Consider the following 25752-nt stretch of genomic DNA (forward strand, 5'->3'; position numbering starts at 1 on the left):
GTAGCAGTAGTAGTAGTAGTAGTTCTCCACTTGTATAAGTGGGTTCTCCAGTTTCCTCCCACTTTCTGAAAACACAATGATCGGTGGGTTGGCTATGCTAAATTGCTCCTAGGTGTGACTGTGTGTATGTTGCCTTCTGATTGACATCCCATCCTGGGTGTATTCCTGCCTCATGCCCAGTTTTCCCTGACCAGAATAAAGCAGTTATCGTTCATTCACTCACTCTCAATTAATCAATCAATATTTGTTTATTTACTCATTTATTTTTGAAATCATTTTATTAACATAAGACATAAAGCATTTACATAACATTTTGCTCTTCAGTAATCAGTTCATTAATTAATAGATAAATCAATTGACAAATCCATAACCCATATTATATATACACATCAGTGATCAATGGGTAAATAGATAAATCAACAAAATGGCAATTAAAAGAGAAATTACTTAAGCAGTTGTTAAATTTTGATTTGATCTTTCTTTTGTTAAGGTTTTTATTTTATTTTTTATTTATTTGTTCATTCATTCCTAAATTTTACAAGTAGGAAACAGAACAAAACTGTTTTAAAACTGACTATATAACTCATCATTGTGGAAATATTTCTGCAGTGGCAGTGATGCTGCTGTAGGACAGTGAAGCAGATGTGATAAATAAAGGCCAGTTTTAATCTTGAGTTATAAAAGCTCTGTGATATTCATATCTCTGTTATGGGTAGCATTAAAATGCCAAATGTAAGTATGTGGATGGTCTCAGGGCTGATGAGTGAGAAGATGCTTAAAATAACCCCGAGACAGCTCCAAAAGCGTCTCGTACTACTCCTTACCGGCTTCCGTAGGTGCTCTGATGCTGATTGGCTCGCATGGACGGGGCGAGACTAGTGACGGGAATTCCGGCTCCTTTTAGTGAGTCAGCTCACTGACTCGGCTCACCACTAAGAGTCGACTCTTTCGGCTCCCAGACTCTTTTTGTCTAAAAGGAGCAAAGTTTTTGGCCTGTGACTGTCTCTATTTGCATAACTATGGCTGAAATTGTCTCCTGAATTTTCCATATTCTGCTAAATCAATTCCAATTAACAAAATGATTCATTTGCTTTGTATTATTAAAAAAAAATCTATTTAAGTAATTATAAACTCAGCACTATAAATGTGCATTGACAAATATAGTAAGTCAAGTGCAGACTACACGTTACTACATAAAGTGCACAGTGCAAACGTGCAAACAGTACAATAACTACTAAAACAGGACAACAGGCACAGTAAGAGACAGTGCAGTGCCGAATTATACACAGTTCTAGTAAGAAAGTGAATCAGATATGACAGTAGTGCAAAAGATTAACAATATAATACGTTGCTGTGAATGTAAACATAACATACTATGACACAGTATTCAGCAGATAAGCTTATACCATATATGGACATAGCAGTTATTGGGATAGCAGCCAGGTAAGTAAAGTTATTGGCATTTTCCATTTTATTAACATGTTATTTCCAATTATCTGTTAACTGAAAGCCAAACACATGTCTCACTATTCAAAAAACTATGGCTGTAGAAAACTAGAGAGTTGTATTGTTATTAATTATTGTACATAACATCCTGTTCACTGAATAGAATATAGCAATAAGTTTTATTATCCATGATTTCATTATGAGAAAGGGATTTTAAGGCTTGGCATCATGCCTAAGAACATTTTACACATAAATTCACTGTTTTTTTTTTTATAAAACGGCAATAAACAATATAATAAAATCCAGTGTTCGATAAATAAATACATTCATTAATTTATTTATTTATTAATAATATTTTCAGTAAACAATGTGTCCACCACACATCATATTCTGTTAGAAGTGATCTTTGGTTGCTAAGCAACATAATGGCTAAAGATGAGTCCATTCCATAGACAGGACATGACCTGCTAGTCATCGTTCACCTCAAAGAACCGACTCAATGAATCCATCAAAGAGTCGACTCCCTGTTGAACGACACATCAGTGAGAGCCAATCAAATGCGTGGGTTTATATATGGGGCGTCCAGCGCACTTGATCCATCACGTTTGTTTTTTAAAAAGACAGTAATGGTGGGTTTGTAAGCGGATTCATTTCTTAAGTTATTTTTTAAACGTGAAAGAGGCGTTTTTCGACCAGTTCTGTCATCGTGTGTTGTTAGGCAGGTTGTTATTTTAGAGTAAACATGTCGCTCAGGGGTTGAGTCTGTCCAGCTCTCTGGGTTTATTCCGGATTGGTGACGCCTACAATAAACGGTAAGCACAGAGGATTTGTTTATTCTGGGATGTTTTAATCCTGAAAGAAAACAAATGCATGTATGGACTCTTTTTTTTTTTTTTTTTTTTTTTTTTTTAAATTATTTTTTATTTTTTCCTGATGCACACCGAAATCATCTCTAATGTCCATCCCATCTATAAACAGACTGTATCAGTGTGTTTATAGGTAGGACTGAGTTTATTCTGGTATCTCTGAATCTGCTTTGCTGTTAGTGTGACATGATTAGGGGTGCATTTATTTCCGCCTGGAGGATCCACAATACATCAGTGTAAAATAGGCATCACGATATTAGCTCTCAGCTATAGATTGAATAAAAATAATAAAGTGTATGCAAAAGTAGGGGAGAGCGGGGCATATTGTGACCCTTCACTCAAGTGGGTATGATGCATTCTCATGCAATAAATGTCATACCAAATTAATGAATGATATCTCAGGAACATATTTTGTGGCCAGAAATATGTGAACACCTGACCATCACGCCCATGTGTTTCTTAACTAAACCGTTGCCACAAAATTAGAAGCACAGAATGTCTTTGTATGCTGTAGCTTTAAGATTTCTCTTCAGTGGAACTAAGAGGCCCAAACCTGTTCCAGCATGACAATGCCCTGTGCACAAAGCGAGCTCCATGAAGACATGGTGTGTGAAGGTTGGAGTGGAAGAACTCGAGTGTCCTGCACAGAGCCCTGACCTCAACCCCACTGAACACCTTTGGGATGAACTGGAACACTGACTGCACCCCAGACCTCCTCACCAACATCAGCGCCTGATCTCACTAATGCTCTTATAGCTGAATAAACACAAATCCCCACAGCGACGCTCCAAAATCTAGTGGAAAGCCTTCCCAGAAGAGAGGAGCTTATTATAACAGCAAAAGGGGAATAAATCTGGAATGGGATGTTCAAGTGATGGTCAAGTGTCCTCAAACCTTTGGCCATAAAGTGTATCTTACTTAATTATGGAGTTATAGATGGTTATGTAGTGGGCATTTGTTACAGTTTGCCCCATCAGTGTTGGACTAGATTTTCCAAGGCATAAAACACAAGTCATGGTGGTTGTTGCTGTAGTAAATTGAAAACCAATTGAAACTGAAAGAACCAATCGGACCAGCTGTGTATGAGTATGTGTGGATTTATGGCCTCTGTGAATCTAGTGTCATTAAAAACACACATACTCTTGCTTATTAAATATATAATGTTAGATAAATCATAAAATACGGTAAGGTCCATAACTATTTAGACATTGACAAAGCTATTATTTTAGCTGTCTACCACAGTGTAATGGAGTTAAAATTAAATTAATATCAATCATTTAAATCAGCTGAATGGTGTAGGAATCACAGCACTTTTTTATATATGGCCCTCCCCTTTTTAAGGGACCAAAGGTAATTGGACAAACCATTATAATAAATTAAATTGTAATATTTAATACTTGATTGCAAATCCTTTGCAGTCAATGGCTGGAAAATCTGGAACCATTAGACATCGGCGCACACTGGGTTTCTCCCCTAGTGATGCTCTGCCAGGCCTTTACTGCAGCTGCCATCACTTCCTGCTTGTTCTTTTGGCATTGTGCCCCAGTTTTGCCTTCAAGTGAAATGCAGCTCAGTTGGATTCGATCAGGTGATTGACTTGGCAGTTGAAGAACATTCGTCTTCTTTGCCTTAAAGTCTTGGGTTGCTTTAGAAATAAGCTTGGGGTCATTGTCCATCTGCACTGGAAAGTGCCATCCAATGGGTTTTGAAGCATTTGTCTGAATATGAGCAGATATTCAGCTGCTTTATTCAACAGTCACACCATAAATAAATACAAGGGAACCAGTTCCATTGGCAGACATACACACCCACACCATAATATGAGGTGGTATGCTTCAGATCATAAGCAGTTCCTTCCCTTCAAACACTTCTCTTCCCATCATTCTGCAAGAAGTTTATATCTTTGTCTCAAAGGATGTTGTTCCAGAACTGCACAGGCTTTTTTAGATGTTTTTGGTAAACTCCAATCTGGTCTTCCTGTTTTTGAGACTCATTAGTGGTTTCCATCTTGTGGTACAGCCTCTGTATTTACTCTGAAGTCTTCTCTTGATTGCTGACTTTGACACAGATACGCCTACCTCCTGGAGGGTGTTCTTGATCTGCCCAACTGTTGTGAAGGGTTTTTCCTCTTTACTAGGAAAATAATTCTTCTATCATCCACTAGTTATAGTCCGTGGTCTTCCGGGCCTTTTGGTGTCCCTGAGCTCACCAGTGTGTTGTTTCTCTTTAAGAATGTACCAAATGGTTGATTTGGCCACAACTAATGTTTTTGCTATCTCTCTGATGAATTTGTTTTGATTTTTTCAGCCTAATGATGACTTGTTTCACTGAAAGTTACAGCTCTTTGGACTTCATATTAAGAATTAACAACAAATTCCAAATGCAAATGCCACACTTGAAATCAACTCGAGACCTTTTATCTGCTTCCTTGTAAATGAACTAATGAGCAAATTACACACACCAATTGTCTAATTACATTTGGTCCCTTACTGTAATTTCTACAGGGTTCTCACAGTTTGGAAGTAAATACCCTCAAATTACAAAGTCTTAAATTAATTATTTAATTTCAACTCCAGTATACTGTGGTAGACAGACAGTTAAATAGCCTAAACTTGTCAGTGTCCAAATGTTTATTTACTCCTCCTCTACTGTGTGCAACAACAGAATTGTGAACATTTGTACCTTACATAAGCTTTATTATGTAAAATGTGAAATGCTACTTTTTGTTAAACTTGTGAAGGTCAAAGGAAGGTCATAAGAATATTGTGCTCAGCTCAGATTTAGAGTGACTTCCATTTATAAAAAGGAAATTCATATAAAACAGCTATTTAATTTTTAACTTGGCGCTTCTGGTGTTGGAGGTATGAACAGTGTAACAGCTCACACTGCTCTTCCCTACACAGTGTTTCTCTTGAATCTATGTATGTATGTATTTATTTATTGAATCCGGTTTGATATGCATGTAAAATCATTCATTCCAGCTAGAGGCTGCACAATGTGTGGTTTGTAAACCACTACTGAGATTTAGTCTCTGCTAAAGATAACGGATGTATGGAAGCCCTGAACTGTGGTTTTTTAAATTCCCAAAAAAACTTTGAAAACCTGTTATTATTTTGACATCACAAAGTGTGCTTCAGGGCTTCTGTAAAGATGTATTTAGTGGAGGGGGGGGGAAAAAAAAAAAAAGTAAAATCATTCTGGTCCATATAATGCAGGCCATTTTTTTTAAAACCCATGACCATGATGCATGAAGGCTTCAACATTGTATACCACAATATGTAGCCTAATGCACACTCCTTCTCCAGACCTTTTGCGTAAGTGCTATTCCGATGGGATACGATTTCCGGATATTAGTTAAGTAAGGTTAAGTAATGCTGCCTAAAGACTTCTGTAGTAACTGTAATGGATCTGTGTGGGATAAGCAATCTCTGTATAAATCCCAGAGATGAAAGTGTGTTCTCGATGGTCGGCATGCCAAATCTTCTATATGTACCATGTACACCTTATATTAATGCTACCTGATTGTTTTTAATCTTTTACTACAAGTGCTTGTTGTTGCTGTACCTGTGCTAGGAACTCAGTAACTTGCCTAAACCCCCACAAACGTCACATCTCAGACAAGTCCTTCTAAATGCCATCTATATTTTATTGTTCTGGGCCAATATATGGTTTCAGGTGTTTGTTTGCTTGGGGGCAGTGGTTTGTAGAAGGCGATAGAAAAAGCGTGAGAACTTCTAGTTTCATAGTCTTTGTACTGATTTAAAAAAAAAACAAAGCTTCATTTCCCACAGGATATAATGGAATCTTTACCAGCATGTCAGTGCAGACAGGATACATTACCTGAGGTTATTTCTGGTGGTCAATTTATAGTAAGATAAGACGGTATCATCTTTCCAGACATCTCCGGACTAAAGTTCCAGAGATACTCTGATAATGTGTTCCCGCCTCATGTTCAGAGTTCCCGGGATGGAACAGCCACCCTGATGAAGATAAAATGCTTACTGAAGATGAATGAATGAAAGCACTCATTTGATAGCACCAATTTCTAACATTTATGTAAATGATGTAACGTTTATATATATATATATATATATATATATATATATATATACACACACTGTATACAGGGGGGTAAGATCTTAGTGACTTTTTAAATCATAGACTGTGGTTGTTTGTGCCAGAGAGGATGGTTTGAGTGTTTCAGAAGCTAATGATCTCCTGGGACTGATTTGACCTACAGTAGCTCAAATAACCACTCTTTGCAACCACGGTGAGCAGAAAAGCATCTCAAAATGCACAATATGTCGAACCTAGAAGTGGATAAACTATAACTGCAGAAGACCACACTGGGTTTCACTCCTGTCAGCCAAGAACAGGAATCTGAGGCTGCAGTGGCACAGGAAACTGGATAGTTAAAGATGGGGAAAACATTGCCTATCATCAAATTATTTATTTATTTACTTACTTACTTATTTATTTGAGTTCATGGGTGCTTGAAATCATCATAGGATAAAGTCAGTGCTGACATTATTAATTATTAACTTTGACCTGATTTCATTCCCCAGGAGACAAACATGGCGCATATGTACATGATGCCCAACCCTGAGCTGCCCAGTTACCCACCTGGGCTTGAGTACCTGACACAGGTGAGAACTACATATGTATAGAAACACATCCTGTTAGCACGTTTTCCTTCAATTGATAGTAATTTTTTGCTATATGTGAGCATGTGCAGAAGAAATGTAACCTCAATCTAAATAGTCTGGCACTCATCACTCATGTACATTGCATATTTCATTGCATACTGTACACTATAATAGTGTACATGACAATAAACATGAACTTGAACCTTTTTTTCTTGCTAATGCAGGTTGACCAGCTGCTGATTAAACAGAAGGTGGAGCTCATAGAAGGTACGTTCAGTCAGTCTTGTAATGATTCAGAAATAGCAGGCATGGAGTTTGTTCTTGATATCCAGGTTACATGGCTAATTCCCTTGTGTCTACATGAAACCTCCAGAGCCTGTTAGCTTGTCAAACTAGCACGTCTCCTCCCGTCATATCTCGAGCTAAGTGAACTCTAGAGACACGCTCAAATCTCAACTGTGATCCTCCATAAAAAGAATATGATCTAATTGGCTTTTCACACAATGTACGCTTGCTGCCATGTTTGAATTATGAGTATTGGGCCGTTTATACTGTATATGTATGATGTGTATTGCATGTATACAAAGTAAATATGTCGTCTTTGTCCGCCTGAGAAGATTTAAATTCCTAGCTAATCATTTAGATTTAATTAAGTCACTATAGGTGAATATAGTTTTTTTCCCACAGTCATTTCCAGTTTCTTGATATATAGCTGATATTTTTTCCCAAAAAAATTGCATTTGCACAAATGAGGCTTCATCTAATTAAATATGCACACATTTGCATACTTAATAAAACCAAAAATCTTTTGGTTCCTCTCTATTAAGTGTGGTTTATAAGGACGTTTATAAGGAAAATTGACATGTGCTTCATAATGACGCATAAATTGATATAAATATCAGGCAACAAGCTTTTCAGAGATGTGTATATGACATGATTGTAAAGTGGGCGGAGCTTACATCTTTAAATATGTTAAGTTTCAGATTATGTGGTGGTCAGGAGTGGACAAAAAAAAAAAAAATCAGGAAAATAAACATTTCTGTTTAGTTTTGATCAGTTTATTAGTGTGTGATCTTGATTCCAGTTTATCCAAAAAAGTTTTTAAATGACTGACAAATTGTCATTTCTACCTGTAGTAAATAATTATGTAGTCTAATCCAGACTAAGTTTATACATAGGGTGTGTTTAGCATAAATGATTAAAATGATTCAAATCTGAAATTTGTTTGGTTTTTAAATATGATAAATGTGGTACAGCATGTACCAAATGGTACAGTAGATCTGGAGGTTAGACTGAGGTTTGTAAAACTTCATTCATCAACACACATACAGCATCACAGTCTGTCTACGGACCGTTATCAGCTTTTAATAAGTGGGTGCGGCTGAAAGTAAAGCTGAGGAAGGGTGATAAGAGAGACAGTGTGCTGCTGAGTAAGAAGTGCTCTTGATGTAGAACAGTCACATACTCTTCAATCTTACCAGAGCTTATTACTCACTCTAAGCTGTTCATGAAGGAAGTCTAAGAGGTCCTTAAACATGGCCAGGTATTTGTTAGGCACATATGGTGGAAATGTGGCATGAAAGTAAAGCTCTGAATAGCAAGTAGTGGGGAAAACTAAGGGCTCGTGTGCTAAGTTGTCATTTCGATGGCATTATTTTTTCACTTAATACAGTATCTCCCTGTTTTAACATAGTGTATTGTTATTTCTACTTAAGCTATTTTGTCATATCTCATTATAGCAACTTACTATTTAACATCCCACAATCTGTTAGTAATTTATAATTATACCACAGCAATGCTGATTATTTAAGTCACAAGGTGTTAAGTTTCTGTAACAGCACTTCAGACAGTAGTTCAGACTGCTTGTTCTAATACGTTATCATTTCTATTGTAACAGCTCATACACAGAGCTGAGCAAATTTTGTTCTAGCTGGGGGCAGAGCTCATTTCAGGGCCAGAAAAATGTAACAGAAACCTCAAACAAAGAAACTAGCCAGATCCACTGCATGGCAATATTATGAATCATAGCTTTTATTTTTTGAAAATATAGGCTTTCTAAAAAAAAAATGATATGAAACTTTATTTCTTTTAAACAAAATTACTGCACCTTAAAATACAATGTGTCACGTTTTAAGGATTGCGGCCTCTAAAGTTTTCTTTCTTTGGGCAGAGTTGTGGGATTGGCAAATGTCTTTGTGCTTTAATACTATTGGAGTGCCCCTTTACTTGGTTTGGCAGGGACATCTAACTTTTCTAGATGTCTTGCAGCCATGAGGAAGGCACTAATAGTCATTCCTGGGCTATTCGTGTCAGTGTTAACATCATCAGCCATGGTTAATTATAGTGAAGTTTTCTGACCATCATTCTACCACCATTTCACACTGCTGTATAAGTTTGGTTGAATATTTACCCAAGGCACATTTGTGTGACTTTGTGTTTGTAGCTCTGGTCGGCTTCGAGAGCAATAACAAGTATGAAATAAAGAACTCGATGGGCCAGAACGTGTTCTACGCAGTGGAGGAGAACGACTGTCTAACGCGGCAGTGCTGCGGCCCTCTGCGCTCCTTCACCATTCGCGTCCTGGATAACTTTGGCCAGGAAGTGATCACGGTCAGCCGGCCCCTCAAGTGCATGTCCTGCTTCTTCCCGTGCTGTCTGCAAGAGGTGAGTGCACTCAGCAATGCTCATGAGTGTGCTGTGTATCAAAATACTATCAAATACTATATTGGTACTCCTGAGTGTCTCATTTGCCCTTTTCTGTGGAAAAACCCAAAACAAAAGTTTGCATAGAGGAAAAAAAAAGTAATATTATTTAGTTTCTAGAGGCTGAACAATTCTTTGCTTAGCCGCAGTCACAAGTGCAATAGGAATATTGATCACTATTGATCTCCAGTCATTTTCTGAGTCAGTCCTCTTTTTGTCATTTAAGGGGTGTGCTGTTCTAGAAAAATAATTAACGACAGATTGGGGTCATGAATCGGAGTTACTGTTGCCACCTTGATGCTGATTATTTTCCAACAACAGTACAGCCTGAAGTGTTATACCTTTTACGACTTACAATTACAATTTGCCAATAATTCCTTTTTTTAATTTAATAACAAATGACACATTGTACTTTTTATCCATTTATAAAAAGTATCGTGTATAGAATCCTGACCCTTCAGTACATCTTTAAAAATCTAAATTCGTATCAAAACTGAAAGGGTGATTGTTGCAAGGTCGGTCATGTAAACAGCTCTGGCATTCAAATGAACAGGAATCCGATTCACTCTGAACAGAATACAGCAATGCTCACTGGGAGATAAAGTTTCTCAGTGATGCTGAAACGATACAACAGAAGTAGTTCCAACATTTTGAGCCAAGATCTTGTTTTATCACCTATGATATTTCTGTCCTGGCAAAGACCTAAGTATGGAACAGTATTGACGTTCCTGGCTTGGCAAGCTGATGAACAATCCCAGTTTGACCTGATGCTTTGGCAGGCGACATTTTGCTGAATGGAAATCCAGAATAAGTGGATGAGTTTCCAAGTTTCCAAAAAGTCTTCCAATTGGATTTTGAGTAAAGCTGTCTTCCCTTCTGTCTTCTCTCTCTCTCATCTCAGCTGGAGGTTCAGTCTCCACCAGGGAACATTGTGGGTTATGTGGTCCAAGAGTGGCATCCTTTCCTTCCCAAGTTCACCATCCAGAATGAGCGCAAGGAGCCTGTGCTGAAGCTGCAGGGACCCTTCTGTGGCTGGAGCTGCCTTCCAGACGTCGACTTTGAGGTACCATGCCTCTCTCTCTCTCCCTCTCTCTCTCCCTCACATCACTCTGACACTGCATGAGATGCTCTAATCCTTAAGGGATTAAGGAGTGTTGCAGATTGTTCTGAAATACATTTCAAACAAGAGAGCCCTGGGGTTCTGTGCCCTAGAGGTGGTGGTTGGGGGTTTAAAAAAATAAATAAATCACTGCTAGGTTTATATATGAAGAACTTCTCACTCACATGTTTGTCAAGTAAACAATTCTCCACAAGAGGGAGCCAATAGCACGTGGGTACCTTCTATTTGTTCACTGAGGAGATTTACATTTACAGTATTTAGCAGATGCCTATATCCAGAGTGATTTACATAAGTAGTCTTAGATCAGGATCTAAGAATAGCATCAAGCTAAAAATCCTGTTTGGGAGAAGATAGAGTGTTTGTTTGTTTGTTTGTTTGTTTGGGGTCACTATGCAGAGGGTTTGTCCTAGATTAAACCCCTTAAACTGCTTACAGGCAGAGTAGACACTCCTCTCAGAGTAGACAATCACAAATAATTCTCAAATAATGCTCAGTGTGTGTTTATCAACTGCTCAATGGCTTTCGTAAATAAATGAAAATAAGGAGATTGTTCATAATTTGAGGTGCCTGATGAAAAAAAGGACTACACTTGAATTGAATATATCCTCAAAATATCAGAACCATGTTTTTGGGTGACAAACAGTTTATACAGTCTTGTCTAAAAGTTAAGGTTCTTTTCCCCTCCCAGTGACTCCTTATTAAAAATAATAATAATGCAAGTAGAAATTGACTTAATAGAACTTGTGCAAGACCATATTTTGACCTGAGCCTGAATGACTAATTTATTTAATAAAAAATGTTCAAAAAATGGCAGGTGAGTTTTCACATGGCAGGTGAGTCTCTCCTCCACCTTTCTGTCTTCACTTCATGGATGAAAGGTCAGAATTTCCGGTCAAGTCAAGTGGAGTTTATTGTCATTTCAGCCATATACAAGTACATAGTGAAACGAAACAACGTTTCTCCAGGACCAAGGTGCTACATAAGAAACACAGAACAACACAGAACTACAAGGGACTACATAAATTATACAATAAAGTGCACAAGTGCAAACATGTGCAGACAGCACAAGACAGCACAAGACAGTACAAGACAGCACAAGACAGTACAAGACAGTACAGTGACTACTGGGACAGACAATGGGCATAGTAAGTCCCAGTGCAGCACCGACCAGTACACAGTTCTGTTTAAAGTGAACCTAGTGACAATAGTGCAAATAGTACAAGAGTACAAAACAAGTAGCTGAAATAGTGTAAACATAAGAGTAGCAGCCTATGAACAGTATAATATAATGACTATTGTAGCAGCATAAATGTGCAAAAACCTGCAGAAAAATTGCAGAGAGGATGGAGGATGCTCAGTTTTGTGTGTGTGTGTGTGTGTGTGTGTGTGTGTGTGTGTGTGTGTGTGTGTGTGTGTGTGTGTGTTCCTTCAGTCCAGTTACTGAGTATTGAGGAGTCTGATTGCACGGGGGAAGAAACTATTGCACAGAAACTATTGCACTTGTGATGGGAATTCCAGCTCTTTTCATTGAGTCAGATAATTTGGCTGATTCTTCTGGCTCCTAAATGACTCATTGGCCTTGTTTAACTTTACACACTGGGAGATCTCTGGGATCCTTATATCCTAACAAGCCCTATATATTCATTCATGACATATGGACTAGTGAAAGAGTTTAACCATTTTCACTAATAAATAATGATTGTGTTAATGTCCTCTGACAGATTTTGACCATGGATGAAGTGGGCATCGGGAGAATCAGTAAACAGTGGTCAGGGCTTCTCCGAGAGGTCTTTACAGACACTGATAACTTTGGGATCCAGTTCCCCATGGACCTCGACGTCCGAATGAAAGCAGTGATGATCGGACTCTGCTTCCTCGTTGTGAGTACAGTGATGAGACTCTCAGGTCCAGGTCCCGGGAATCTGTTAGCATGCAGAGTTTATGATGTTCTCCAACACTCTTTAAAGAACATATTAACTAAGCTTGGACAGGGTAATCACCAAATGCTTAAAAAAAAAATTGGTCACCTCCTCTTCTTTAATATGACTTTTTAAAGGTGTTTAAAACACGTGGTCCGAGAGCATCCGAGCAAGGTGGCCTCGAACTCTAGCATGCTTCAATTTCAGTGATTTGACTCTGAATCGACTCAGCTGCAGGAAGTGAATCAAACATGCAGTGTATTTTGGGCTGTAAATGCAAGCTGATAAAAACTGACCTGTGAAACACAAACTGCACTGGAAGGAGCTATAGCGCTGCAGAAATGCTGTGTCTTCTGGATATTTGGACAGACGAACCAAAATAAATATCGGACACAATACGCATAATGTTAGTTTTTAACTAGCAAAACCTAGCTATTTCTATAATTATGTAATCATTTATTTAACAACAGCTCTGTGTTCTCCGTGCTCAAGTGTTTTTCGTGATTTCTACACGCACTTGGTAAAGGTTTGTTTACCTTTTTTTTTCTTTTCAGCGCCATATTTCTGAACAATGAATGAAAAGAGTTTTATAATCATGTTTTCAATCCTACACTCTCCTCAGCTGAAACAGCTTTGCTCTTGGTTGTTCAGTATGAAACTAAACTAAACCAAACCAAATGAACCGCATGGATCAATTTCACTCAGATTTGGACTCTGCAAATGGACTTTCACATGCCTTTAGAGCCCAGAACTTACTTGTGTAGAAAGTAACTGTTACCCTAACTAGTAAAAATATCGGACTTCCATCCTGTGGTGTTTAGCACTAATACCTAACCCTGGAAGTGACTCGCAAGTGAGTGGGGAGAAAAAAAATAATATATCACAGGAACACTAGAAATCTCACCACATCAGTGTTGGTACAGCAGTAAATCACAGTAGCATGTGCAGGACACATCTTCTACCTTTTTGGCTTATTTAAGTAGATTTTTCTAACGGTTAATACATTTCTATCCTAATGAAACCTTCAGTAATGGTTATTCCTTCTCTTTTATGTACATCCTTTCCAATAATTTGCCGTTCTGCTTTATTGCCAAAAGCATCTTGCTATTTTTGGGTATCTGAGCAATGAAAAACTGCTCACACAGAATGTCTCGCAAATTAAGCTGACATACTGAAAATAGCTACATAAATTATAAAACTACTCACAATAAAATGATAAATAACTATCCAATCATATTTCAAATGATCAAATTATTTTTAAATGAATATTTTTTTTATTAAAAAAATTACTATCACCCTTTTAATGCTAAATGTAAAACATGGCTCTGGTTTTTTATAAAATATTCAGTTTTAATGTTTATCAAATCAAATGACTCATTTTTGTTTATCTTTTATTCTCTTGCATTTTATTCAACTCCGTTTGAATTTTGTATGGATTTTTGCTGAATACGTTATGATTTTATTTTGTAATTTATATTTCTGATGCTTCTTTTTACAGGACTTCATGTTTTTCGAGACGAACAACTAACTGCTGAGCGACGAGAGTAACAGAAAGAAGCAGAAAGAAGGAGAGTAAGGGTCTGTTCCAGAAAGAGCACTGGGATGAATTCATCAAATCCTGTGCCAGCAGGTTTATTGATTCCAAATAAATAGATGATCAGTTAACCCAGTCTTGCATATGCTCAGGCAGGATCATGAAAAAGTGCAAAAAAAAAAAAAAGTAAAACAAAAGGTCTTTTTTGCACCAAAAGAAAGACAGAAGGCATAGCAAACAAAACGAACAAACACTATGTACAGAAGGTTCTGTAGCTTTATTGCATTAGTTATTTATGCTAATTAACAATTAATCCAAAATAAATTGTTACCCTTGTTAATATGAAATGTGCTTGGCAGCAAATTTAATATCAAAACATGTAGATAGGCTTCACTTTTCTGATTAATTTTTAGGTCCAAAAATGTATTAGTGTAAAGAAATTAGTGACCGTGCACCAACTGGACGCATGAAAGTTTTACTGGAGGTGTGAGGTTTAAGATGGTCATCTAATAGTTCTTTGTGTGAGAAGAAGCTGTGTCGATAAGACATTCAGTGAAAAGTCACAACATTTACAACATTGATTAGACGTGAATCAGATATGAGCAGTGCTCCATAAACACTGCAGCCATGTTTAAACTCCATTTAACCTGATATTTTCTAGTTTACTTTCACAGAGCTGGAAGAACCAAACTGAATTCTGTCTAATCCTTGTATCTGGAAGAGAAAAATCTGGATTTTTGTTTAATCACACTTTCTGGAATGGAGCCCCACTGTTTTCTCATTAAATCCATATAGCCTTTATATAGAGAATTCATAGAAACGTAGTAGAATGGATTCATATTTAGCCATTATATTATAACCCCATTATATTATATGTACTTGATTTATTTATCTATTTTTTTTTTTCTGAATGTCCTGACCCACTTCTCATCCAGAGCAGATGGAGGTTAAGGGTCTTAGCCATGGAGGAAGTGTGTTGTTGGATTTGGATAATACCCCTCCTAGTTTATGTGCAATGATCCTTTGAGCTAACACCCTGCCTGCCTCAGACTGAAGTACCTGTAGATGTTTGAAACCTGTAAGTGTGCATTGTAAAGTGTAGTGACTTTGGTTTGTATTCCTGCTTAACAGAAAATCTACAAATACAACACTGTAAAATCGAATCTTTATGACCGATGACGCTGCAACATAACTCGTACAGGTTTGCTCTAATGCTGATACGACTGACCAAACTACATGACTACTTTATTCTTTATTATACCACAGTGCTTCTGAATTCATGTGTTGAATAATTTTCTATAACAGCACCTCTGATAGTAGTGCCAGTAGCGCCAAGGCTCATTCGAACAAATTAATAGTATTTAATTTAATAGTATTGGCTAAATAACATAGACATTCTGTTATTTAACAAAGGAACAATGTATAATTGTTGATATTGTGAAGTTTTCTGTAAGGAAGTGTTTATGTAACATTTATGGAAGGAGTCTCCAGTGTCAACGCTTTGTAACAGTTAGCAAATTGAGAAAAAGAGAAAAAAAGAGAGGCTTTTGAGAGAGCTACTGTAAAGAAAGTGAAAATGTTCCACAGCATTAAATGCAAAATGTAAAAAGTATGGCATGTCATTCTTTAATACAAATTATAATCAGTGGCAAATTGCTGTGCTATAAGAGGAATAAAACACCTCTGTGCTGTTATTGGAAAATAATCCACTTCAGGCTAGTAACAGGAACTCTACTTGACTGTTGAGACCGAAACATATTTGTAACATTTACATACACATACATTTTGTATTTTTTTTTTTAAATTTTTTTTTTTTTTTTTTTTATTATTATTATTTTAAATGTATTCCTGCTTTGGATATCATACATCACTGGAAAGCCATTTATTCATCCATGTACAAAAGGATTTTAAATCTGCTACTGTATTGATGTTTAATTTATTCATTTAGTGTCAGTGTGGGTTAGTATTTGACCATATTTGTTTTAACATTTAACATCATGCTCTTTTTCCAAAACACGATTTCTTTTTTTTTTTTTTTTTTTTTATAGTAGTACCGATCGTTTGCAGTAGAGGGCAACAGCAGCCTGTTTAACCTGTGCACCTACTACCTTTACACTTTATCTTTTTTTCTTCTTTTCAATGCAAAATGTACACCAATATTTTTTTTTTTACTCAGGTACACATGCATGCAACTTATGCTTGCACTTTAAAAACCTCCGTTTGTCTGTGAAGCTGTAGTTCAGTTGATGCCTGTTGTGCTTGTTGATGCAGAATGTAGTCTACGCACTGCCTTGTTCTACAGGTTTTTATTAAAAAATAATTTATTTTCAACTTTCAGAGGTCTCAGACATTTTTGTGTAGTGATGTTGCAGGCAAAAAGGCTACCCTGGTTGTCAGACCAGTTATTAAAATATGTGCAAAGGTGTTTGAATGCTGCTAGGGACAAACTGGTGGGAAAGAAGGAATAAAACAGGTTATGTTTTATTTTGTTTATATAGTTTTAATTAAAGCACCACAAAACCAGTTTATCCAAATGTAATAATTTGCAGAAAATATGAACAGAGAGTAAGCAATACTGTATGTAGGCAGATTGTCTGTCACTATTCACATACAGTGCCTTGCATAAGTATTTGCCCTGTTTGAAAAGAAATTGTTTCTTTGCTGCATCTCTGTCTTTTGGTGGACTTTCACGTCTAGGCAGAGATGCAGTGGTAGTATATTATTTTCATGTTTGGAAACATGGATTTAATTATGTTTACCAGTATGTTCAAGTTTTTGTTTTTGTTTTTTTAATTAATTAATTTTATTTTTTATAAATCAAACCCTAACTGATACTTTACCATAACTTTGTCCTGTACTTGTTTTGATATCTCCTTGGCCTTCATGAGGCTGTTTGTTTAGATGAGTCCATGGTTGAGTGTTAGCACACTGTTTGAAGAGTCAGAGAATTTATTACACTCTGGAAGTATTATTTCTTAATGCACAGGCCAGAATGACTTGTTCTAATTTTTAAGGTTCATCAAATCCAAAGTAACTGTGCATTATTACTATTATTACTTTTTTTTTTTTTTTTTTTTTTTTTTTAAATATAAAGGCAACAAAATATGTAATTTGGCCAGGAGTGCACAAACATTTGCATATGACTGTATTTATATTGAGGACACATGACACTTTAATTGCACAGAAACAAACTCCATTCAACTATGACATTTTTTTGCACCAAAATATGTTTAGGGGTTTCACTGTAATGGGAGTGAATACTTATGCAATCACAACATATATGCTTTGTATTTGTAAATATACAAATAAAATTTCAGTATTATGGGTTGTTTTTTGTAGATTCCTGACGTATATTCCCAAATAAGTTCATTTTAGTTCCAGGTTGTAATATTACAAAATGTGGAAAAGTTCAAGGGGGTGAAGACTTATGCAAGGCCCCATATTTCAGTGCGTGCACACGGGCAAATCCAAGAAGATTTACATACTTAGAAAGATAAATATCATGAGCGATTGCAGTTTTGGAGGTACAGGTAGTGTTTACATACTGTAATGCTTTAACACTCCTGATGTGATAGTAATTTCAGAAAAAATGATGAATTATTGATCATGTTTAGCTAGCTATCTAAATATGTGCCAGAAAATTCCATCTAGAATGGTTTAATAATGTAGCTTCATAATTTAACATAATTAAGATTTCTTTATTAACCATACTGTAAATAATGTATATGTTTAGATTTCCAGTCAAAACCAGACTGATGTTTTTCACATTTGGATAAAGGCTTATGATTGAAATTTGTTTCTTAGACAAATGTAAACTGTGCAGTTAATGCCCATGTATACATTTATTACTGAATTAGTCAAGTCAAGTGGAGTTTATTGTCATTTCAACCATATATAGCCAGTTAGTACATAGTGAAACGAAACAACGTTTCTCCAGGACCAAGGTGCTACATAAGACAAACACAGAACAACACAGAACTACAAGGGACTACATACATTTATACATAAAGTGCACAAGACAGTACAATGACGACTGAGAGACAATGGGCACAGTAAGTCCCAGTGCAGCGCCGACCAGTACACAGTCCTATTAGAAAGTGAATCCAGTGACAAAAATGCATATTTGGGAATTTAATAGGTAGTATTACTAGAAATTAAATCATTTCCTCAAAAAAAAGTACATTTTTTATTTAGAACCTAAAAGGCGCAGTGAGGAGCTCTGCTTATTTGAAAATGTCTTGGGTAAAGGAAAGCCTCTGAGGTGAAGCCCCATCAAAGTTCTGGTTGAAAAGATGCAAAGAGTGTTCAAAGCAGATAAGGATTTGAAATAGCAAACAGTTTTGGTTTGTTTCACACTTTTCATGCTCACTCCATATATGTTATTTCATCATCAGGGTTTTTTTTTTTAAAGAAAAATATGACCTTCTATGAGTAGGAGTGTCCAAACTTTTGACTGGTAGTGTAGATGTGTGTAAGGAAATATTCTCATGGAAACACGTTAACTCTAAAGTTTAAATCATCTCATATATTTACCTTAAACTTTTTTTTTTAGGGGTTAAGATTAATGTTAATAGTTGAATTGTGAATTTTTTCAATGAAGAACATGCCACAATAAATTAGATAACCAGCTTACAAGCTAGGGGAAAAAAAGCAAAGGAAATCAGCCTGCTATGTTTTTGCAATCTTTTGTGGAGTCAATGAGGAGCTTATTACCAAATTGCATTCTCGCAATCCATCATCTGTCTTTCCATCTATACAGAAGATAGGGCTTAGAGACTGAACCACAAAAAAATAAATAAATAAATCACCTCCTCAATTATACGCCTACAAGGTGGTAGGGATATATCAGCTTTTCTGAAACCTAGTCTGGAAATGTTTGATTCAAATCATCTCTACAGAAATCCAGATGTAGAATTAGATCCTTAATGAACAAGCCAGAGGAAATAGTGGAGAGGAAAAAACTCCCTGAGACGACATGAGGAAGAAACCTTGGAATTGAGAATGAAACCCATCCTCTCCTGAGTGACAGTGGATATTGGGATTATAAATCATTACAGTATACAGGTGTAGAAGGGTAAAGACAAGCAGTAGGAAAGGTGTTGAATTGCTGGTCAGTATGAGCAGATTGTGATTAACAATCCTGGGATGAACAACAGGAGAGTATTTATGATTACAGCAGCGGTTCTACAGGATCCATATCTACTGCAGCAAGAGTGAGACTTGGGGAGTGCAAATCTTTAGGGTATACACGTGGAACCATCTACAACAGCAAAGAAATGAGTCACAAATGCAGAAAGTTCCAAGTAGAAGCAGAGCATCAGGACACGTCTGTACAGGAAGGAAAAAAAAAAGTACTAAACTGTAGCTTTCTTTGTCGGTATTGTAGTAGGCACAAGAGTACCTTTAGTGTGTACCTTTTACATGGTAATGGGAATTTAGCATAGCTTTTAAGGTACACAATTGGACCTTAAGGAGCAATGTTGTACCTTTTGAATTGGATTTTAGAATAATACACTTCATGCACCTTTCCAGATAGACTAAAGATTACAAAAGTGTACCTTTGATATGTACCACCCCAGTAATGAGAAACAGTACAGTTTAGTACCTTTTTTTTCAGAAATTTCTCTAGGATTTCTCTAATATTACTTGGAATGAACAGTTACAGTACTAATAGGCACAGAGCTGACTATAAATGAAGAAAGTCATTGAAGAATGGAGGGTAGGGAAATAACAGCTACACTTAATTGATGATTGAGTTCCTAAAAACTGATCTGTGAATGCTGTTCCAGCTTCAAAATGTTGGGCTAATACATTCAGCAGAGGATAGAAAAATGGAAAAAAGCAGATCACTAGTGTAATGTAGGCTGATTCAATTGAAGCTGCGAAGACTTTTTACATTAATAATCCGGGTTCATCCATCATCACTTCACTTCCACCCTGACATTTGCATCACTTCAGCAAGACTTCCTTGACGGCAGCTAATTTCACCTATCACACCTCTGTCGTTGATTTGCTAGAAAAATGTATCATTTGAAATGAGCCATGAATCATAAACAAACATGCTGTCACTTTTTCCCAAGACTGCATCTTCAAGTTTAGTGCTTAAACATATTCACGGTGAGGGGTAATACGTATTCAGACACTTTTTGTTATTTAATATACCTCCAGTGCATATATCCACTTCAGATTTACACACAATGTATTTTGACTTTTTACTTATATTTATAAAATTTATAAAACTTCCCCAAGGGTACTCAATTCTCCAAAGGTCCCAATGTTAGATTTTCAATTTTAAAATAAAGTCAGGTGATTCATCATCTTCTCCTCAGATTCAATTTCTTGTCTGATTTAGATTAAATTCTCCTCTAAGATGTCCCAGTATATTGCTCCATCATGCTTCCTTCGACATGTAATACCTCAGTACCATTTGTAGAGAAGCAGCTCCATATCATGATGCTCCCACCACCGTGCTTCACCGTGGGTATGATGTTCTTGGGGTTAAACGTGCAACCCTTCTTTCTCCAAACCTGAAAAGCTGAATTATTGCCAAAGAGGGTTTTTTTGTTTCATTGTATTTTTTTTCTTTCATTATATAGTTCTGATTTGTCTAAATGTCTCATTTGTAAATTTTTAGATGTGTATCTCTGTGCTTCTTTTTTTAGCAGAAGAGGTTTGTATGAGGTGGAGGAATGGAGATGATTACACTGCATTGCTTAATGTTCTCTGTGTAACTGTTGTTCCTGCTGCTTTCAGGTCATCCTGCATCTCTTTTCAAGAATTGTTTAATAAGTGTGTATATATATATATATATATATATATATATATATATATATATATATATATATATATATCTCCCCTCACACTATATATAATGTAGCAGATGTAAGAAGCTTCTCTCCTGAGAAGAAGATTTTCTGTAATTTAATGAATGGTGTTGAGTTGTTTTATGATGCCTGGGTTTCTTGTGATTATATGTTGCCTTGGTGTGTGCTTATTAAAGCCAATTAAGATTTTAAGATCACAGACAGTATAATTGAAACCAATGTAACTTGAAGTCGAATTGTAACAAGGATGAGGGTTGTTGGATCTTAATTGTCTTTTGGTCTCTTTTAGGACTCTTTTAGACATGGGAGTATCTTAGCACTATTCCTACAGGCAAAGCTTCTAATAAAGGCTGGATGCTGAGTTCAGGAACAGAGCTGTGGTTCTTGGGTAATGACGGGGAGTGAGTTTGTGGCCACAAGGGACAGGAGCCGGAGGAATTAATCTAACGAAATCCAGGCTTCATGTGTCCACACTGCAAAAAGTGGGAGGCAGAGTGAAGCAATAAATTATAGAGAGCGACAGATTTGCAGTCATGCATTGTGAGAACAGTGGAAGTGGCACAGTAATGTTTGTTTAAGAAAGAAATAAAGTTTATGCATCCAGTGAAGTTTGATAGTCTTGGTACTGAGTAATGTAACAAATTGATTGTAATGCTTCCTTCTAAATCCAATCTGATCACAGGTTGGCTGGATTTGCTTTTAAACTCTTGGCTCCATCAGATAAAGCAAACTGCTACCATCAGTCCATTTAGTTTAAGTAAGCAATAAAACACAACATGGTGTGATGTTACCACTGTGTAGTAGTTTGCCAATGCTAAAAAAAATTCTTTAAATAACAACATATGATACTTTTTATCCATTTATAGTTACATTTACTGTTGTGGAATGTTCACAAATGAATTTAGGTCCTGTTGGAGATGAACAGTTCTACTCTCACTTTCTCTTGAAGTTAATACAACAAAGTTAATAAAATAAACAAAAAATACAGCTTTTTTTGTTACAGAGAAACCGCAAAGTGCAAAGTCATCTGTCCTGAAGATTTGTTCAGTGGTGGAAAAAATTAAAAAAACTTAGTTACTTACTTACCTGCAACTTAGGTAACTGTTAAAAGGTACTGATACTAGAGTCTCCTTCCAAAATGTTAAATAAGTTTCCTTCCAGAAAAATTCATATCTATTATACATTTTTTTTAAATCAAGGTCAAGGTTCTTTGTCAATGCCACCATATGTGCATACATACAGAGGAATCGAAATACCGTTTCTCTTCTCTCTTATCAAGGTGCAAATATACATGCAATAAATGTAACATTCAGTAGTTCTGCATATAGAGTCCTATTGTAAAATACAAGACAGAATAGCAGCAGTATGACATAGTGCAAAAAGACTGTAAAGTGTAAAAGTGCAAACAGTGTCAGATTTAAATAGTTTGTAGATGTATGTTTTGAATAGGTGTTTGTAGACAGGTCCATGTGTGCAGAGTTCTGCAGAAGTATAAAGTGTCTTATGTGCAATGAAAGAAGTGTGGGGTGAGCTGTAGATTTTAGAGTTCAGGAGTAGGTGGGGAAGCGGGGAGATAATGGACAGAGTTTAGCATCCTGACAGCCTGATGGATGAAGCTGTTAGAAAGCCTTGTGGAACGAGCCTGAAGGCTCCGGTACCTTCTCCCTGAAGGCAGTAGGCTGAAGTGGAGGTTTGACGGGTGTGAACCATCTGCTGCGATGCTGATGGCTCTGCTAGTGAGGCGGGTGTGGAAGATATCCACAAGGGAGTGCAGAGACACTCCGATGATCTTGCTGGCTGCATTCACTATGTGTTGCAGAGTTTTCCGACAGGAGGCAGTGCAGCCTCCGTACCACACAGTGATGCAGCTGGTGAGAATGCTCTCAATGGTGCCCCGGTAGAAGGAGCACATGATAGGAGGTGGGACTCGTGCTTTCCTCAGTTTGCGAAGGAAGTAGAGGCATGACTGAGCTTTCTTGGCCAGCGATGTGGTGTTCGTCACCCAGGAGAGGTCCTCAGAGATATGCACCCCTAGGAACTTGGTGCTGTTCACCCTCACGACTGGGGCACCTTTGATGGTAATTGGGGGGTGCAGTGGAGGTCCTCTTCTGAAGTCAATGACAATTTCTTTGGTCCTCCCCACGTTGAGGAAGCGATTATTGTCGTTACACCACTGGACCAGACGGCTCACCTCGCTCCTGTAGTTGGCCTCGTTGTTGTTGGTGATGAAGCCCACTACAGTCGTGTCGTCTGCAAACTCGACGATGTGGTAGGTACTGTAACTGGGTACACAATCATGGATCAACAGGGAGAAAAGCGGCGGGCTGAGCACGCACCCTTCTGGCGACCCTGTGCTTAGTGCGATGGTCTTGGATGTTTTTCCCCCGACCCGTACATTTTGTGGTCTTTCCAACAAGAAGTCCAGCACCCAGTTACAGAGAGGGGAGTTTAGTCCCAGGTGTCTTAGTTTGTTTATTAGCTGCTGGGGGATGATTGTGTTAAAGGCTGAGCTAAAATCCAGGAATCCAGGCGTCGTCTGTGGACCTGTTGGTTCTGTATGCAAACTGGAACAGGACAATCAGTAGAATGTCCAACAAGTCCATACAAGTCTCTATGAATGAACTGTTCATAGAAATTATATCCTATTAGAATTAGTATTTTAACTGATATAAACTTCTGATTTGCTTTACAGGTAGCACTAGTGTCTGAGCTGCTGTTGTAGAAAATTAATCAACACCTTCTGACTAGTCAGAATCATTCATTCAGTTGCACTGTGGTGTAAAGGTTTGTAATGTACATATACAGGATATTTGTAAACCTTTTGTGGAATTTACATAGGGTTCTGCATGAATGACTATCAATATGAAGAACAATAATAATAATAATAATAATAATAATAATAATAGACAGTCATGTTTAACAAACTGCACAACCATTTACCTTATTAGACAACAGTTGTATGAATGGATAACAATAACCAATCTAAGTTATTGATAGGAAAGGTACAAACTTAGAAAAACAAGTGAAAACCATGGAACAAAAAGGGGTTATTTTGTTTGTCTAGGACCTTGATGGTTCTGCGTAGAATCCTACAGCAGAGGTTTTCTGTTACAAATATTATCCACAAAACCAATGTGATAGTCGTTAAACTATTATGTTTATTACCTAGTGGTACCATGTGGGACCAACATGTAGATGGTCCCAAAAATAGTCCACCTAGATTGGTAACTGCTGCTGCAATCATAAAGGCTGTTCTGTGTTCATCCCAGGACTCTTATTTCCAATCTGCTCATAGGGGATTTTCTTGTAAACACACTTAGTACTGTTTTTTCTTGACTCTTCTACACCTATACCATAATGATTTACAATCACAGAAGAGGATGTGTTCCCTTTTGAGTCTGGTTCCTCTCAAGGTTTCTTCAAGTCATCTCAAGGGTTTTTATTCGCCACTGTCACTTCTGGCTTACACAATAGGGAACTAAATATGCATCTGGGTTTCTGTAAAGCTACTTTGTGATAATATCTATTGACAAACACACTGTAAAAATAAAGTTGAATTAAATTGATTAGCTCTTGATTGACATTAACACTAACCAAATTTGTCTTTAGCGGCCACTCAGACTTGTTCAATGATTCCAAGCCTGTTTCAGTAAGCTTCTCTTTATACTCTCTACAAAAAGTTTAACTTTTGGTTCATTTCTTTTTTGAACAGCAGTTTCTAAGACTTTTTCCAAGAACTTCCATTAGCCATGAAATGGAGGATTCCAGCATGTGTCCTTTATACTGGGCTTTTTAGGACACCCACTCTTAGCGTGATGAATTTCTTCCATTTGCAAACCATCTTCCTGAGTGTGAAGCGATGAAGGCCAGAGTTGTTAGAAAACCTGTGGTAATAGTTTCCAGTCTTCTGGGCTTTGACAAGTTTTTTTTTTTTCTGAGTTGTAATGTAAACTTATTTGAATGGACCATATTGTAATTAAATATAATTCAGTAATGAGGAACATTTAACCAAATGGTGTTGTTTATATGGTGGTGGTTCAGGTCAAACATTCAAGTAACTTTTTTTTCTGATATTTCTTAATATATTGCACTTTATTTATACTTTGTCTGAGTAGAGTATTATTGAAATTGAATACTTGTACTCCTACTAATTACATTTACAAGAAGTTAAATGTACTTTCTGCTCCTTGTATTTTTATATAGACCTTCAGAGTCATTACAAATCACAAAGGTCCATGACTGCATGCTATGCATCAATTCAATGGGCTCAGTGTAGAATACAATCGTTTCATTTTAGCATCCAATCATTTCAGGTTAAAGCATCCAGACGAGTTCATAGATATAGAAAAGTAAACGATCAAGAATCATGCCAATTTGTCATCTGTTTTGACAGTCTCATGCTACACATTGTAGTTAGCACTATAGCTAAATGTGTGTGTCTGAATGCAGATAACCACCGGACTGCAGTGTTGAACTTGAGGAGGAGCACTCTTGGCCGTACCTCAGTACAATGTTTCCATATCCTGGACTAAACAAAGACTCGTACAAAATAAGAATCAACTTTGCCTTCCGAGAAGGCTGAACTGAATATTGGGGTAAGTTTCACTAATGTGCTAATGTTACCTGCCTATTTAACCAAGTTAGCCTGTTTACTTTGCTAATAACTGGTTAGACTAGCATTGATTCCAGTTGCT

At 36.9% G+C, this 25752-nt stretch overlaps 1 protein-coding gene across 1 annotated transcript; it reads left to right on the forward strand.

The window, feature by feature from the left end:
* The first annotated feature begins 1999 nt into the window (after window positions 1-1999).
* Window positions 2000-16569, forward strand: si:ch73-206p6.1 (phospholipid scramblase 2). The gene is made up of 7 exons (XM_034305873.2): window positions 2000-2258; window positions 6878-6958; window positions 7183-7225; window positions 9402-9622; window positions 10563-10724; window positions 12503-12661; window positions 14199-16569. Exons 2-7 carry the CDS (start codon window positions 6887-6889, stop codon window positions 14226-14228), a joined length of 687 nt encoding a protein of 228 aa, XP_034161764.1. The 5' UTR covers window positions 2000-2258; window positions 6878-6886; the 3' UTR covers window positions 14229-16569.
* Window positions 16570-25752: the final 9183 nt, after the last annotated feature.

The sequence above is a fragment of the Pangasianodon hypophthalmus genome, chromosome 1 (genome assembly GCF_027358585.1).
Source record: "Pangasianodon hypophthalmus isolate fPanHyp1 chromosome 1, fPanHyp1.pri, whole genome shotgun sequence".
NCBI classification, from domain to species: domain Eukaryota; kingdom Metazoa; phylum Chordata; class Actinopteri; order Siluriformes; family Pangasiidae; genus Pangasianodon; species Pangasianodon hypophthalmus.

Bases quoted from the DNA above. Each gene is read 5' to 3' on its own strand.
- si:ch73-206p6.1 (XM_034305873.2), top strand. From the start codon at position 6,887: ATGGCGCATATGTACATGATGCCCAACCCTGAGCTGCCCAGTTACCCA. The intron at 6,959-7,182 runs GTGAGAACTACA...TTGCTAATGCAG, and splicing joins GGCTTGAGTACCTGACACAG to GTTGACCAGCTGCTGATTAA. The intron at 12,662-14,198 runs GTGAGTACAGTG...TTCTTTTTACAG, and splicing joins TCGGACTCTGCTTCCTCGTT to GACTTCATGTTTTTCGAGAC.